Here is a 14737-nt window from a genome sequence, read left to right on the forward strand (position 1 = left end):
GGAGGGGGAGAGGAGGACAGGGAGGAGTGAGGGGTGGAGGGGCAGGAGGGGGAGAGGAGGACAGGGAGGAGTGAGGGGTGGAGGGGGAGGAGGGAGAGAGGAGGGTGGGGAGGGTGGGGAGGAAGAATGAGGGATGAGGGCAGGAGGGCAGGGGGAAGAGAAGGCGGTATCCCAGCGGGTGGGGCAGAAGGAGGATGGAAGGCCAAGGCTCCGGCTGGCCCATGGCCCGCAAGCCTGCCTGGTGACACAGTAGGACCCATGAGTGTGAGCGGCCATTGGTCACGGGCCCCGAGGCTGCGCGGGGCCGGACGCGGGCTGCGGACACGGCGGCAGGAGGACCACGTGTGTGCCGTGAGGACGGCTGTGCGAGCGGAATGTGAGTGGCCATGATGGAGGCGGGCCCGAGCCTGTGTTTAAGGGCCCGAAGGCAAGTGTGAGGAGACGTGTGTCCATTCAAGTGGCCGCATGTGCCTACAGCGTGAGTGGGTACAACGGTGTGTGCGCGTGTGAGCACACGTGTGTGAATGCCAGGGGCCGCAGAGTGTGGGCAGGCACGTGGGAGTGAGTTCACGTGTGGGAGTGTGGGTGTCATGGGGAATAGCTGGACGTTTGGAGGTGTAGGTGTGTCCGTGTGAACGTGAGAGAGTTCGTGTGTGAGATGGGACCTCCTCTTTTGACCTCGGACCTTTGGGGTCCCTGTCAGCCCCTTTCTGCAGGAGCCAAGACTCTTGCTCTCCTGGGTCCCCCTGTCCCCACTGTGGCCTCTCCCAGGTCCAGGCGGAGAGAGGGCTGTGGGCCTGAAGCCGTCCCTCAGTGAGGGAGGGGGCTGTGGCCCCCAGCATGCCAGGGGCTGCCAACCTGGCTGGGGTTTTCCCGCCGCCGTCCGAGTCCTGACAGCCTCCTCTCTCAGCAGCCATCGGAAGACCTGGTTCCCTACGACACGGACCTGTACCAGCGCCAAACGCATGAGTACTACCCCTATCTCAGCAGCGATGGAGAAAGCCACAGCGGTGAGTCCCGGACCCCGGACCCCCGCCCCCCGTGCCCCCAGCCTGCATTTACTGAACATCTTCGGTGTGCCAAGGCACGAGGTTAGGTTCGTCCACGTTGACCTTCTGGTCCAATCCGTGTGGCTTTTCACAAACAAGGAAGCAGAGGCTCAGGGAGCCAAGCGACTTGTACAAGGTCACACAGCTGGTCAGGGGAGCCCAGGCTGTCTGCTCCGGTCCAGGGCACCTCTCGTGCTTTCCTCTCCTGCTCCTCCAAACCTCCCTTCTTCCTCTCTGGTGTTGTCACCCCCTTCACCCAACGTGAATTCTTGCTCCCTGCTGTGTTCTCGACCTCTCTTGACATTTGGGGCTGGAGAATTTCTTTGTTGTGGGGGCCTGCCCTGCACATTGTAGGATGTCCAGCAGCATCCCTGGCTTCTACCCATTAGATGCCCGAAGTACCCCCAGTCATGACAACCAAAAATGTCACACATTGCCAGATGTCCCCCCGGGGGATGGAATCACCCCTGTTTGAGACCTGCTCACTAAGGGAAAGGCTCTGACGGACCCCTCATTCAGCAGGGGCTGGAGCCCCAGTTTGCTGGGGTGGGAGTGAGCATAAGCCAGGGGATCCTTTTGTCTGAGTCTCACTGCCCATCCCAAGGCCCAGCCTCGACCCTGGAGCACATTCAGGGTCGACGGGGACAGGCGTTAGGGGCCTGGGACCTGGGCAGGGCACTCAAGAGAGGCCCCCCCAAAGGGGATCTTGGTATATTGCTGGGACACCCCTGAGCCAGAGTAAGAAGGCCTAGTTCATAGGTCTTCCTTGGGGGATTCTCCAGGAGTTCTGAAATCTGGGCAGGCCAGACACTGGGGTGTCTGCAGCCGCAGAGGGAGAGGCAGGCTGGGTGCCACCGCAGAGGAAGGTTTCCCACCTGGGGGCCAGCCCCACCGGCAGCTCCATTCTTTTTTTTTTTTTTTTTAAAGATTTATTTATTTATTTGAGAGAGCGAGAATGAGAGAGAGTACATGAGAGGGGGGAGGGTCAGAGGGAGAAGCAGACTCCCTGCCGAGCAGGGAGCCCGATGCGGGACTCGATCCCGGGACTCCAGGATCATGACCTGAGCTGAAGGCAGTCGCTCAACCAACTGAGCCACCCAGGCGCCCCAGCAGCTCCATTCTTTAGGCGCATGAACGGCGGTCTCCCCCCGACGGCCCCTCCCGGGGACGCCACGGGTGGCGGGTCCTTATTAGGACCGTCACATCGGGAGGCCAGATCTCGGTTACAGCTCACTGGCGACACACAGCTGGGAACGATTATAAAGACCATACCTGGGAGCCATGTCTAGGGAGTAGGTGGTGGAGAGCCTCAAGTCCACAGGTGGGAACACCAAGACTTCTCTCATAATCCTGGGGCTAGGAAGGTTTTAAATATCTTCCTTTTCATCCTTTAAAGCTTATTTGTGCTTCTGCAATGTATCCTCTCTGTGCAAAAGCTGGACAATTTAGAGAGAACATCTCCCTCATCCACCTCTCTTCCCGGCGCCCCCAGCCAGGATCAAGGGCGGGTCTCCCTGACCTAGAGACCAGCCCTTGGTGACCCTTGCACCTAGCAGTTCAGCACCGGAGAAGGTCCCTCTGGACTTGAGGACTGGCTCCCCCTGGTGGCTCCAGGCAACAGGACGGCCAGGTCCCAGCAAACTGCATTGCCCGGGACGGCTTAGGGACTCTTTCCCCTCTAGCTTAAACTTCTCTCAGTTTCACTGGGTTTGGGGGCATTTTCTTTGGGCCTGTTGCAGCCTTAGTTTCCCCTCCTGTAATATGAGGGTGTGTGCATACATCTAGAAACCAGCTAGACCGGGGGCTGTGGCTGATGAAGTGAGCACTTTAGAGAAAGCCTGCGCTTTCCTGGCCCAGTGCCCAGGCAGGTCCCTTATATCTGGCCTGGGGCTCTAGGAATGACTCCTGATTAGATGCCTGAGCACCCTGTTTTGGCATTGCCCCAATTTCTTCAGAGACTCCTCTGGCATCCCCAGGAGTCCCGGCCCCTACTCCCCGCACCCCTGCTCCTGTCATTTCCAATCTGGGCATCTGTGCTGATCTGGGCATCTGTTTTGTTCTGTCCTTTCCTTTTTTTTTTTTTTTAATTTTATTTACTTATTTGAGAGAGAGTGAGAGAGCAGGGGGAGAGGCAGAGGGGGAAGTAGACTCTCCGCTGAGCAGGGAGCCTGATGTGGGGCTTGATCCCAGGACCCTGGGATCATGACCTGAGCTGAAGGCAGACACTAAATAACAGAGCCACCCAGGCACCCTGTTCTGTCCTTTCCTAATACCTCTTGGAAGGTACTGTCTGAAGACCCAAGAGTAGAGACACCCCACATTTTCCCACCAGTTCCCGAATGTCCTCTGCGTCTATGTTTTCAGGTGGTTGAAACTTACTAAAAAGGCACTGGGGCTGGACCTGGGGCTGGTCCTGGTTTCATCACTCACCAGTGTGTGACCTTAGAGCGAACGACAGCCTCTCGGAGCCCCTGCTCCCTCATATATGGAAGTGAGAGCATGGAAACACTTACCTCGTCACGTTGGGGCGATTCACTGAGGTCACACATGAAATGTGCAAGGTCCTGAGTCCAGGGCCCAGGGAGCTTTCAGGACCTAGTACGTTAGCTTTATGACTCCCCTAGGCAGGAGAGAGGAAGCGGCTGGGAGAGTGGGAGAAGCCCAGAGGGCTCTGTGACAGGTTCACTGCGTCAGTTTCAACTGACCGAGGTGACAGGCAACCGGCCAGCCACCCACGCATTCAACCACCCACCCTTGCAGCCTCCCACTCATCCTTCCAACACGTATCATCTTTCCACATGCCCACTCATCCCTCATTTGTCCATCCACCACATAGCTTCTGATCATATGCCGTGTGCCAGGCACTGTTCTAGGCACTGGAGTTTCCGTGATGAGCGAGTCAGACAAGGCCACGACTCTCATACGGAGAAGAGGCGGTAAACAGTCACATACGCAGACACACATAAGAAGTCCCATCAAAGGCAAAGTCATGTATGCAGAGCGTCTATGTTGGGGGCTACTTTCCCTTGGGTGGTCGGGGAAGGCCTCTGAGGAGTTGGCAGTGGAGGTGATCAGGACCGTGCACGCAAAGGATAAAGATGCTCTAGGTAGAGAGAACAGCAAGTGCAAAGTAGCGCTGACCTCAACAGAGGGCTAGAGTGGTAGATGCACAGGGAGCGGCCGTGGAGACAAAGGGTAAGCCCGAGGGGCCTGCTGAGGACACATCACAAAGGGCCCGAAGGCCATGGCAGGAGTTTGGGTTTTTTAATTTAATTTAATTTTATTTTATTTATTTATTTGACAGAGAGAGAGAGAGATAGCGAGAGCAGGACCAGAAGCAGGGGAAGTGGGAGAGGGAGAAGCAGGCTTCCCGTGGAGCAGGGAGCCCGATGCGGGGCTCGATCCCAGGACCCTGGGATCATGACCTGAGCCGAAGGCAGACGCTTAAGGACTGAGCCATCCAGGCGCCCCAAGGAGTTTGGGTTTTATCCTACAAACAATGGGAAGCCATTGTAGGGTTTTGAGCAGAGAAATGACATGATCTGAATCATCTTGTCTGAGTGTTTGTACGTGTGTGTGGTGAAAATCTAAATACATTTTAAATCTTTGATTTTAGATTGTTAAAATAACAAATATTGCCAAAAATTTAAAAATACTTATGTAAAATATTTCCCTCTTCCCAACCTCCCTCCCCAATGATAGCACCTTCGTCCATCCGTGCAGACATTTTATTCCATGTATATACTCCCCATTTGTCTGTCAGCGTATACATGCGGGTATATTCTATTCCCGCAACAATGGAATTGTAACATCACACTGCTCTGCAAGTTGCTGCTTTTTACTTAAGCTTATCATAGACATTTCTCCGTGACATACATGGCTCAGCAGAGATGGAGAAAAGCTATTTTTCCAGTCTGCCTATTCCAGTGCTAAGTAAATGTACACATGAAGATTTGAAATGGAGACTTAGAACATTGTCCATTTATTCATTCACGAGCATTTATTGAGTACTTCTATGTGCTAGGTGGAGAGGAATCTAGCTTGAATCTTCAATTTGAGATATTGTCTAATGTTCCATCTTGTTCTTTGTAAGATGAGACTGATAATAGTCATTCAGAACACACACACACACTCACAGTTCACACGTTCCAAAATGATTATACACCAACTTTTTTCCAGTTTTATTGACGTAACTGACATAAAACATTGTGTAGGTTTATGACACACGTCATAAAGACCTGACGTACGTAGACAGTGTGAAATGGTCACCACAGTAAATTCAGTTAATATCCTTCACATCATAGAGATACAAAAAAAGATTTTCTCCTTGTAGAGAGAGCTTTGAGGATCTAATCTCTTAGCAACTTTCAAATATACCGTACGGCATTGTTAACTGCAGTCACCACATTGTTTTGGTTTTTTTTTAAAGATTTTATTTATTTATTTGACAGAGAGAGAGAGAGTGAGAGCGGGAACACAAGCAGGGGGAGTGGGAGAGGGAGAAGCAGGCTTCAGCAGGGAGCCCGATGCGGGGCTCGATCCCAGGACCCTGGGATCATGACCTGAGCCGAAGGCAGACGCTTAACGACTGAGCCACCCAGGCGCCCCTGCAGTCACCACGATGTACGTCATGTCCCTAGTACTTATAACTGGAAGTTTGTCCCCCCACCTTTTTTTTAGTTTTTTTTTTTTTTTTTAATTTGTCCCTTTTGACCCCAGCCTCTGACAACCACAAATCTGATCTCCTTGTCTATAAGTTTGGGATATTTTTCCCCCCGATTTCACATATAAGTAAGATCATACAATATTTGTCTTTCTCCCTATAGTAACTTATGAAATCAGTATCTGCATTTTCCAGTATTATGGCCATGTGAAGATTGCTCAGCTGAGCCACATGGTATACTTTGATATATATCCCCCTTTTTTGGGGACCATACCTCATCCCCGAAAAAGGAGATGAGGGGCCAGGTAGCAAGGAGATAGAGCTCTTGCTCTGGAGCCAGGCTGCTGAGATTCACACCCCATTGCCCTCCCCATTACTCTCTGGGGTGACCACGGGCAAGATATTTCACCTCTCTGTCTCAACCTCATACTGGTACCTACTTTTCAGGATTGCTATAACGATTGAGTGAGTCACTGTACGTAAAATCCTTAGAACGGTGCCAGGCACGCGGTGAATGCTACGTAACGTGGATAGGACTTGTTATTCTTCTGATCACAGTGTCCTAAGAGAGGGTGTGTGGGAGGTAGGGTTTTGTTGTATTCTTGTTCTCATGCCTTCACGGTTAACAGTAGTTTGGCCGTGTACAGAAATCTAGGTTGAAAACCACATTTTCCCTTAGAAATTTGAAAGCATTTCTCTATCTTCTGGTTACTGGAGTTTTTCCTTCGAAGTCAGAAGCCTTTTTATGTCCTCTTTTTGGAATGTAACCTTATTTTTTGTTTTTGTGTGTTTTTCTGCTTGTTTAGTTTCGTTTTGTCTCTCTGGAAGTTTTTAGTACCTTCTCTGAACACTCAGTGGTTCCACTGAATAAGCTTTTTAAAAAATCACTCTGGCTGTTATGGGAAAATAGATGGAGTGGGGGCCACAGTAGGAACAGGAGGAAAGCACCGGGAGGGGGCTCCTGGAATCATCCAGGCAAGAGATGATAGTGGCTTGGCCAACGGTGGTGGCCGTAGAGACAGAATCTGGGATAGATTTTGAAGGCAGGGCTCATAAATTTACTGGTTATTCTTATTATTTTAAATTGTGGTAAAATACACATAATATAAAATGGTAGTTCTTTTTTTTAATTTTTGAGGACCCCCATATTGTTTTCCACAGTGGCTGCACCATTTTACATCCCCACCCCTAGTGCAGAAGTGTTCCAATTTCTCCACATCCTCACCAACACTGGTTAGTTTCCGTTTTTTGATAGTAGCCATCGCAATGGATGTGATAAGGTTTGCTCTTTGTGAGGGGATTGCTGAAGGAACTAGAGTTCCAAAGCATGACTCGTCTCCATCCTTCCATCTTTCCAAGTACTCTCTCATCCTCTCATACCACTGACCCTCCACCCATCCCCCAATGTATTCACACACGCATCTAATCATCCACTCATTCACCTTTCCAGGTGTCCTTCCCTTCACCTGCCAAACCCTCTGGCCATCTCGCACAGACCTATCCATCTAATAAATGTATACAAAGCAATACTTGTACACTAGGCACATTGCCAGGTGCTATGGAATCAATAAAACACAAGTCCTAACAGATTTATTATTTTAACAGGGGAAATAACTAAAACTTTAATAATTAGGATTCAAAGTAGAGAGTAACAAGTGTGATGAAGCCTGGAGCTCTGGACCTCTGGTTCCCTTATCTGAGTGATGTGCAGGGGGGTGGGCTTCAGGAGCTCATGTCCAGTAGTCTGTGATTTCCTAAAGTTTTTTTCTCAGCCCTTGTCTTCTTAATTCCTCATCTTCCTTCTCCATCTTGATCTTACTTCTGCTCCCCTGGGGGGGAGCCCTGGGCTTAAGGCTGGAATTTCTGCTCTGAGGAGATAAGGTCAACTGAATGACCCTTAGGGCTTAATTAAGTTCTGTGCATGTGTGGAGTTGTTTGGAATATCATTTTGTTTTTGTCCTGGTGACATACAGGTATTAGGGACACCGAAAATACTAAGTAAGAATAGGGATGGGTGGGTAGGACTTTGATCCCAGATCGGGAGCTGGTTTAGACGGAGGTAATGAGAGATCAAGATGAATGGGTTATTGCTGGCTGGCCGGATGAGGGATAGGTAGATGAAGAGAATGACGGATGATGAACGGTGCCTGGCTGATGGCTGCATGAGGGATGGGTGGATGATGGACGAGTGATGGATGGATGGCTGAATGATGGACGGACGGAGGACCGATGGTAAATGATGGGTGAGGGTGGATGATGGTAGACAAACAGATGGATAAAAGCAGGCAGTAAAGTCGGTGTCACCCTGGGTCTTAATGAAAGTTTTCATTAACAGTCTTGTCTCTCAGAAGTTTTATGATGTAATGGTAGGAGTTCAGTCCCTGGAGGAAGACACAGGTGACTTTATCTATGCTTGCCGGTGGACAAGGGACTTAATCTCTTTGAGTCATAGTTTCCTCATGTGCAAAAGAAAGATCATCCTATGGTGGCCACCTTGTCAGAGCTAAGGTGAGATTAAATGACAACTATGGTGTGAGCACTCTGCATAGTGCCCGGTACATAAAAATACATGTTAAAAGCTAATTTTTACTGATCATTTGCTCGAATATTGATTGAGGCTTACCATGTGTTGGGTGGCCTAACAGGCTATGGAAAGGAGGGTCCAGAGCTAACTCCGGATATGCAAATGGCATTATATTCTTTTGAGGAGCAGAGTCGTGCTAAGGAGGCATATTGCAGGATGACCCAGGTAACCCAGGGAAGGGGTAAAACAATGTGTTCACGAACAGTCATCTAGAAATGAGGTCCAAGAGCCCAGGAGTGCTGACCCTTGCACTATGAAGGATTCCTTGTGTCCCTTCAGAGGGCCCCATATTTGGAACGTTTCTGCCTACCAGACAGCGTTTATTACATAATTGCCTGAGCACCCAAATCAAGGGTAAAGGCGAGGTTTCCGTTGGGCCTTTTGAAACCTTAATTGTAGCTCGAGCCCCCTTTGCAGCTTTCAGGGGACCCTGGGGCAGGGTTCCAGAGTTTCAGTGAGCAAAGGAACCTCCTTAGGGCCTGTTGAACTCCAATTCCCAGCTTCCCTCTCAGTGCTTCTGATTCCCTGGGTCTCCAAGTGGGGCCCCAAGCCCCACAGAGTGACTCTGATGAAGGTGTACTGAGAATCTCATGGAAAATGCTGGTCTCAGGCTGGGACCATTAGAGTGAGCTCAGAGGTCTCATGCGCAGCTAGAACAGAGCGGGGGAGGGGTGGGGAGCAAGAGGGAAAGAGAGCAATCGGGGGCCCCTCACCCCACACCTAGAGTGCTGCACACATGCAGGGTCCTCCAAACCCTGGACCTGGAGTGGGTTTAAGAGTGGGGGTTGGTAGGCAGGATAAGGCGTTCTGCCAAGATCTGGACAGTTCAACCTGGGTGGGGAAGGCAAAAAGGGTAGGGGCCAGGAGTGGGGCCGGAGGGTAGATCTACCCCTAAAGAAGATCCCGGATTGACTCACCAAATCCCAGAACCCCCAAAACGGCCCCTGGCTCCAAAGCCCAGAGCCAATTCTCTCTGGCAAGTGGAGAGGTTCTGGGTCCTGTTAACTTGCTGCAAGATCAAAGTACAGATGAAGTGTTGTTTTGTTTTCCCTTCAGATTTAGATAATGTTGTGGAGGAGAATCAGCGTTCTCAGGAGGCTAGGATTTATTCATTCATTCATTTGTTCACTCGTTCAGGCAATGTTTGTTGAGTGACTACTGGGTTTGGCACTGGGAGTAAGGGGAGAACAAAACCAGTCACTGTCCTCACGGTGCAATGCTGAGGCCCCAGCCCTAGCCTCTGGGAGAAAGTGACAGCCATGCCCCCCAAAACGATTTCTCTGGGCCACTGACCAAGGTGGCAGAGAGCGGGAGGAAGAAGAGATAAACGTGCATGAAAGTATCTGCCATTTGCTCAAGTGCTGATCTAGGTTATTTAGAACAACACATTCGTAGTAGTAGTAGTAGTAGGTGTTTATTGAATGGAATTTTGTGCCAGGTTCTATCCGAAGCACCTTGCAGGCATTAGCTCATTTAACCCGCACAAGACTACGAGATGGGTGTCATTATTAGCCCCATCTTACAGATGAGGAAACTGAGGCTTATAGACGTGCAATGACCTGCCCAATGGCACACAGCAGTAAATGGCAGAGGTGGGATTTGAACCCAGCTCTGCCTGACTCCCAAATCGTGTACTTTCTCTCTTCTGTGCCATGTAGCCTTGTAGAGGTGGGAGTGTGGGCTGCCTGGATTGTGGGTTCAGGTGATTTCACGTGTGGACGGGACCTCTATAACTATCCAGTCGGGTCTCTGACTTTTAGATTGGGGAGTTGGAGACTCGGGGAGATAGGATGCCTTGTCCAGGGTCACACAGCAAAGCCACCACAGAGCAGTATTAGAAAGCAAGTCCTCTGAGAACCAGTCCAAAGCCAAAAAAAACACATGTCATTTTTTGGGGATGTGTGAGTGAACGAGTATGTGCTTGTGTGAAAGAAAAAAGAAAGACAGACAGACACATACATACACACACACGCACACGGGGCTGGTGGTGGTCCCCATGGAGCATCCCAGAGATGCGGCCTTGGCCTGGCATCTTGGACACTCCCTCTTGGGTCACATGAGAAAGTCCCTCGTCGTTTTATCACCATGTCTTCTTTTGGACCCAGATTGTCCCCAGGAACTCCACAGACATGCAGCAGGTTGTTGGGTTTTTTTTTTTTCCTGGAAAAGATGTCCAGAGAAACCATGTCCTAGTCCCAAGATAGGGCTCCCGATGGCATGTGGCTGTTCCCCAAACTCGAATCCCCCCACCGCAGACTCTGAAAGCACCTCTGGGGGAGTTTCCAGCACAGCCCTGTGTCCTGGCGACCTGGCTGGGAGACAGACCCAGCAGCGCAGGGGCACGGCTCTGAAGGGGCAGCGCTGGTGTGCGAGGAATGTCAGCCGTGTGACTTTGTGATCACACCTTGGCTATGTGACAAGACCGTGTGCGTGTGACTGTAGCCTCAGGAACCACTCTGTGGTTTCCAGGGGAGTGGAGGGGGATCAGCGTTCCCTGAGGGCCTACTCTGGGCCTGGGAATTTTTACAAATGTGAACTCATTTGTATCCTCCCAATAACTATTATCCCCATTTTATTAGTGAGTCAACTGAGGCTGGAGAGGTCCGTGCATGTGCCTGAGGTCACACAGAAAGCAAATGGCAGAGCCAAGACTCAGACTCTGCCTGGGTCCTCATGACCGCGGGGCAGGCAGGCTAGAACGGTTGCTGGGAGCGCAGGCTTTTTGCCTCAGAGCTGGGTCTCGGCTCTGCCCCGGCCCCGGGGCCTCCAACTGCCTGGCCCGGCCTCAGCGTTCTCATCTGTAAAATGGGGGTGTGCCTAACGAGGTGGGTGGTGAGATGATGCCTGTCCGCTTGGAGCCCAGCCGGCTCTGTGGCCACAGCCCCCTCCCGCCCGGCATGACGGCGTGTTGCATTCTGATGACCGCCCGCTGCCCCGCGCACCCCGGGCTCACCCCCCGCTGCCTGGCCGTCCCTGCAGACCATTACTGGGACTTCCACCCGCACCACGTGCACAGCGAGTTCGAGAGCTTCGCCGAGAACCACTTCACGGAGCTGCAGAGCGTGCAGCCCCCCCAGCTGCAGCAGCTCTACCGCCACATGGAGCTGGAGCAGATGCACGTGCTCGACACCCCCATGGCGCCCACCCACGCGGGCATCGGCCACCAGGTGCGTGCGGCCGCCGGTCCCGCGGGACCCGGGCTGTGGTGAGGCCGGCTCTTCACAGGAAGCTGACAGAGGCTCTTACTCAACTCGGCTTCCTGCCCCACAGCGCCAACGGCGGCCGGAGCCCCAACGGCTGCCTCCTGACCCTCCGACTGACCTCGTGACCCCACACCCCTTATCTGCTCTCCCCCGATAATTCCCACCCTCCACTGACCCGCCCGGCCACCGTGGCCCTCCTGACCCCCACTGCACCCCACCCCATCTGCTGGCCCCTCATGGGCCCGGCCCCCGAGTCACTGGACGCTGGCCTCCCCGTCTCCACCGACCCCCTTTACTGACCCTCCTCAGCCCCACGCACCCGAATCCCAGTCAGGGGCCTCCGTGAGCCTCTACCACCCTTCGCGGACCTCCACTGGCCCTTCCCTCACTTCTCACCCGACCCCCCAGCCCCTCTGCCCTGCCAGTTGCGACCCCAGGAATGCCAGGCCACATGGTACCCCTGTGCCTCTGGGGTAAGGGCGCCCTTTCCCCTGGCCAGGCAGCCATGAACCAGGGGGCCCCAGGGCGGGCCGGATTCCAGCAGCCCCTGGTCCCCCACAACCCACTCGCTGTGTGGAGTTGACCGTGCCTGACCCCTGTAACCTGACTGACCTCCAACTTCCCCAGCCTTCTCCCAAAACTTTCTGCCCCCTGCTGGCCTCCCCCCGGCCCCCCCCCCCCGCCCCCGCCGACTCCCTCTTCTCTTGCTTGGATGACCCCTACCCGGCAGCCCTGAGCTGTGAACTGGGCCGCACTGACCTCAGCCCTCCTTCCCTGCCTTTCCAGGTCTCCTACCTACCCCGGATGTGCCTCCCATACCCCTCCCTGTCTCCGGCCCAGCCTAGCTCGGATGAGGAGGAAGGCGAGAGGCAGAGCCCCCCGCTGGAGGTGTCGGACGGGGAGGCTGATGGCCTGGAGCCGGGGCCTGGCCTCCTGCATGGGGAAACAGGTAATGCGGCCCAGCCGTCCGGCCCGCCCCGACCCCGGCCACGCGGTGCCCCCTGCCCCCCAGCCGAGGCCACAGCAGTCACGCCACAGAGCTGAGTGTGTGTCCGTATCTGTGAGCGGGGGAGCGCCTGCCCAAGCCGCCTCTGTGACCGTCTGTGCCCGTTCCTGTGTGGTGTTCAGAACACACTCATGGGCGCGGGTGTGTTACGAACACGCACCAGCATCTCCGTGACCGAGCGTGGGCGGGTGTGTGGGCGTCTGCACCTCTCTGGGCTGCATGTGAGTGGGTGTGAGCGGGTGTGAGTGCCAGGGGCCCTGCGGACCGCCCCGTCCCCCCAGTCCTTCCCCAGTGACCGCCCCCCCCGGGGGGTCCCACATCAGGGGGAGGTGAGGGTGGGTCCCTGTGTTGGGGCGCTGACCACCTCCCGCCCGCAGGCAGCAAAAAGAAGATCCGCCTGTACCAGTTCCTGCTGGACCTGCTCCGCAGCGGGGACATGAAGGACAGCATCTGGTGGGTGGACAAGGACAAGGGCACCTTCCAGTTCTCGTCCAAGCACAAGGAGGCACTAGCACACCGCTGGGGCATCCAGAAGGGAAACCGCAAGAAAATGACCTACCAGAAGATGGCCCGCGCCCTGCGCAACTACGGCAAGACGGGTGAGGTGAAGAAGGTCAAGAAGAAGCTCACCTACCAGTTCAGCGGGGAGGTGCTGGGCCGCGGGAGCCTGGCCGAGCGGCGCCACCCACCCCACTGAGCCCAGGCCCGCAGAACCCGCCGGGCCCGCCAGGCCTCCCCGCTGGCCATAGCATTAACCCCTCGCCCGGCCCGGACACAGGGAGGCAAGCTCCCAGGGGCCAGGGGCAGGACTGTGGCGGGCCGGGCCTCGCCTCACCCGTCCACCCCCTCCTCCGAGCCCGCTACCCACACCCTCTCCTCGCCTCCCACCAGGACTCCAGCCCCGGCTCCAGAGGGCCACCTGTGCGTCTGACCCCAGGGAGGGGTCGGCCCTGTTTAGTGCGACCCGGGGGTGCTACCTTGAAAGTTCGAAGTCATCATATTTGTGTACATTGAACCCTTCTTCTTAAGCGTCTCTCCCTTCCCCCACCTCTTCCCCGTTAGCTTCCTCAAGGAACGAAGTTATTAAAGTTATTCTCAGTGAGTCCTCTTGTAGCACAGAGTCTCTTTTACAATTTTTTGTGCATCTTGTCTGGGCGCCCCTGTCTGATCTCTCTTTTTCTCATTTGTCCATTGGGCGTTTACTGAGGACCCCACCCAGGGCTGGGCGCCGGGGACATCAGGACAAATGACACACGGTGCCTGACCTGGAGTTAGAGCTGGTGGAAGAAGTCCTTGGTTGTTCTGAGGGGAATAAATCGTTAAGAAGCCCTCTGCACCTGATAAATGGGCTTTTTACAAATGCCTCAGTGAGGCTTAAACTAGGTTACGGCCCCCGTGAGGATGAGAATAGTAATCGTGGCTGCAACACTGGATTTTCTGGCCGTTTATTACATGTCAGCCTTGAGGGGTGAAGTCTAATATCATCCCATTTTATAGACTGGGAAACTGAGTCTTGGAGAGGTCAAATGATTTGTCCAAGGTCACACAGCTGAGTGAGGGGTGGGCCGGATCCCGCTGCTACGTCCATGTGAGGCAGGAAGCCCCACATGTCTGGAATGGGGTGCTGGTGAGCATGGACCCCCAGTGCCTAGCTGGTGTCTGATGCTCTCTGGCTTCTAGTCCACAACAAGGGAGAAACAGAAAATGATGAGCCTGGAAGCTCCTCAAGTATCTTGCTTCTAACAGTAAGTGGAGAGATGTGGTGGAAGACAGCCTGGGAGTGAGGAAAAGTCCCAAAGCAGCCAGCAGGCCTCAGAGAGCCCAGACTCGGGGGACCATCAGCATCAGGGCAAACACCCCCAAACACCTCCTTGCCCTGAGGGCTGAACTGTGACCTCCCTTCTCTGGTCCCCAAGCCCCAGGAGAGGGTAAGTGGTGCTCAGTCCTCTTTAAAGAAGTTTAAGGAGCAGGGGATACAGTTATAAGTAGTTGAAAAGCCCTGGACAGGGGCAGAGAAGAATGGATTGGGGGGGGGCAGGGAACGGTAAGTTCCAGCCACGTGGCGAGGCTTCTGTAGAGAATTCCTCCCCCCACCCCCCGCCCCAGCCGGACCATGAAGGGCGAATGACTGTTCCTGATACTGGATCTTGCTTGGAGAGGGTCACATGAAATTTGCTTCTTTCTGTGCAGCCACGGATGCCCCTGATGCGATGGGGGGGGGGGGGGGGAGAG

The 14737-nt window shown here is 53.9% G+C and overlaps 1 protein-coding gene across 2 annotated transcripts in view; it reads left to right on the top strand.

Moving 5' to 3' along the window:
• SPI1 (Spi-1 proto-oncogene) overlaps positions 1–13607 on the top strand; it is a 15923-nt gene extending 2316 nt beyond the window's left edge. The window contains exons 2-5 of one of the 2 annotated variants that reach the window (XM_081798117.1): positions 914–1010; positions 11276–11463; positions 12286–12448; positions 12883–13607. In XM_081798117.1, the coding sequence (XP_081654243.1) occupies positions 914–1010; positions 11276–11463; positions 12286–12448; positions 12883–13202 (768 nt within the window). In that variant the 3' untranslated portion in view covers positions 13203–13607. Of the gene's footprint in view, positions 1–910; positions 1011–11275; positions 11464–12285; positions 12449–12882 lie in introns of both variants that reach the window. The other variant, XM_081798116.1, reaches the window with a different exon arrangement.
• The last annotated feature ends 1130 nt before the right edge of the window (positions 13608–14737 follow it).

This window comes from Leptonychotes weddellii, chromosome 11, assembly GCF_054177405.1.
Source record: "Leptonychotes weddellii isolate Sample4059 chromosome 11, ASM5417740v2, whole genome shotgun sequence".
NCBI classification, from domain to species: domain Eukaryota; kingdom Metazoa; phylum Chordata; class Mammalia; order Carnivora; family Phocidae; genus Leptonychotes; species Leptonychotes weddellii.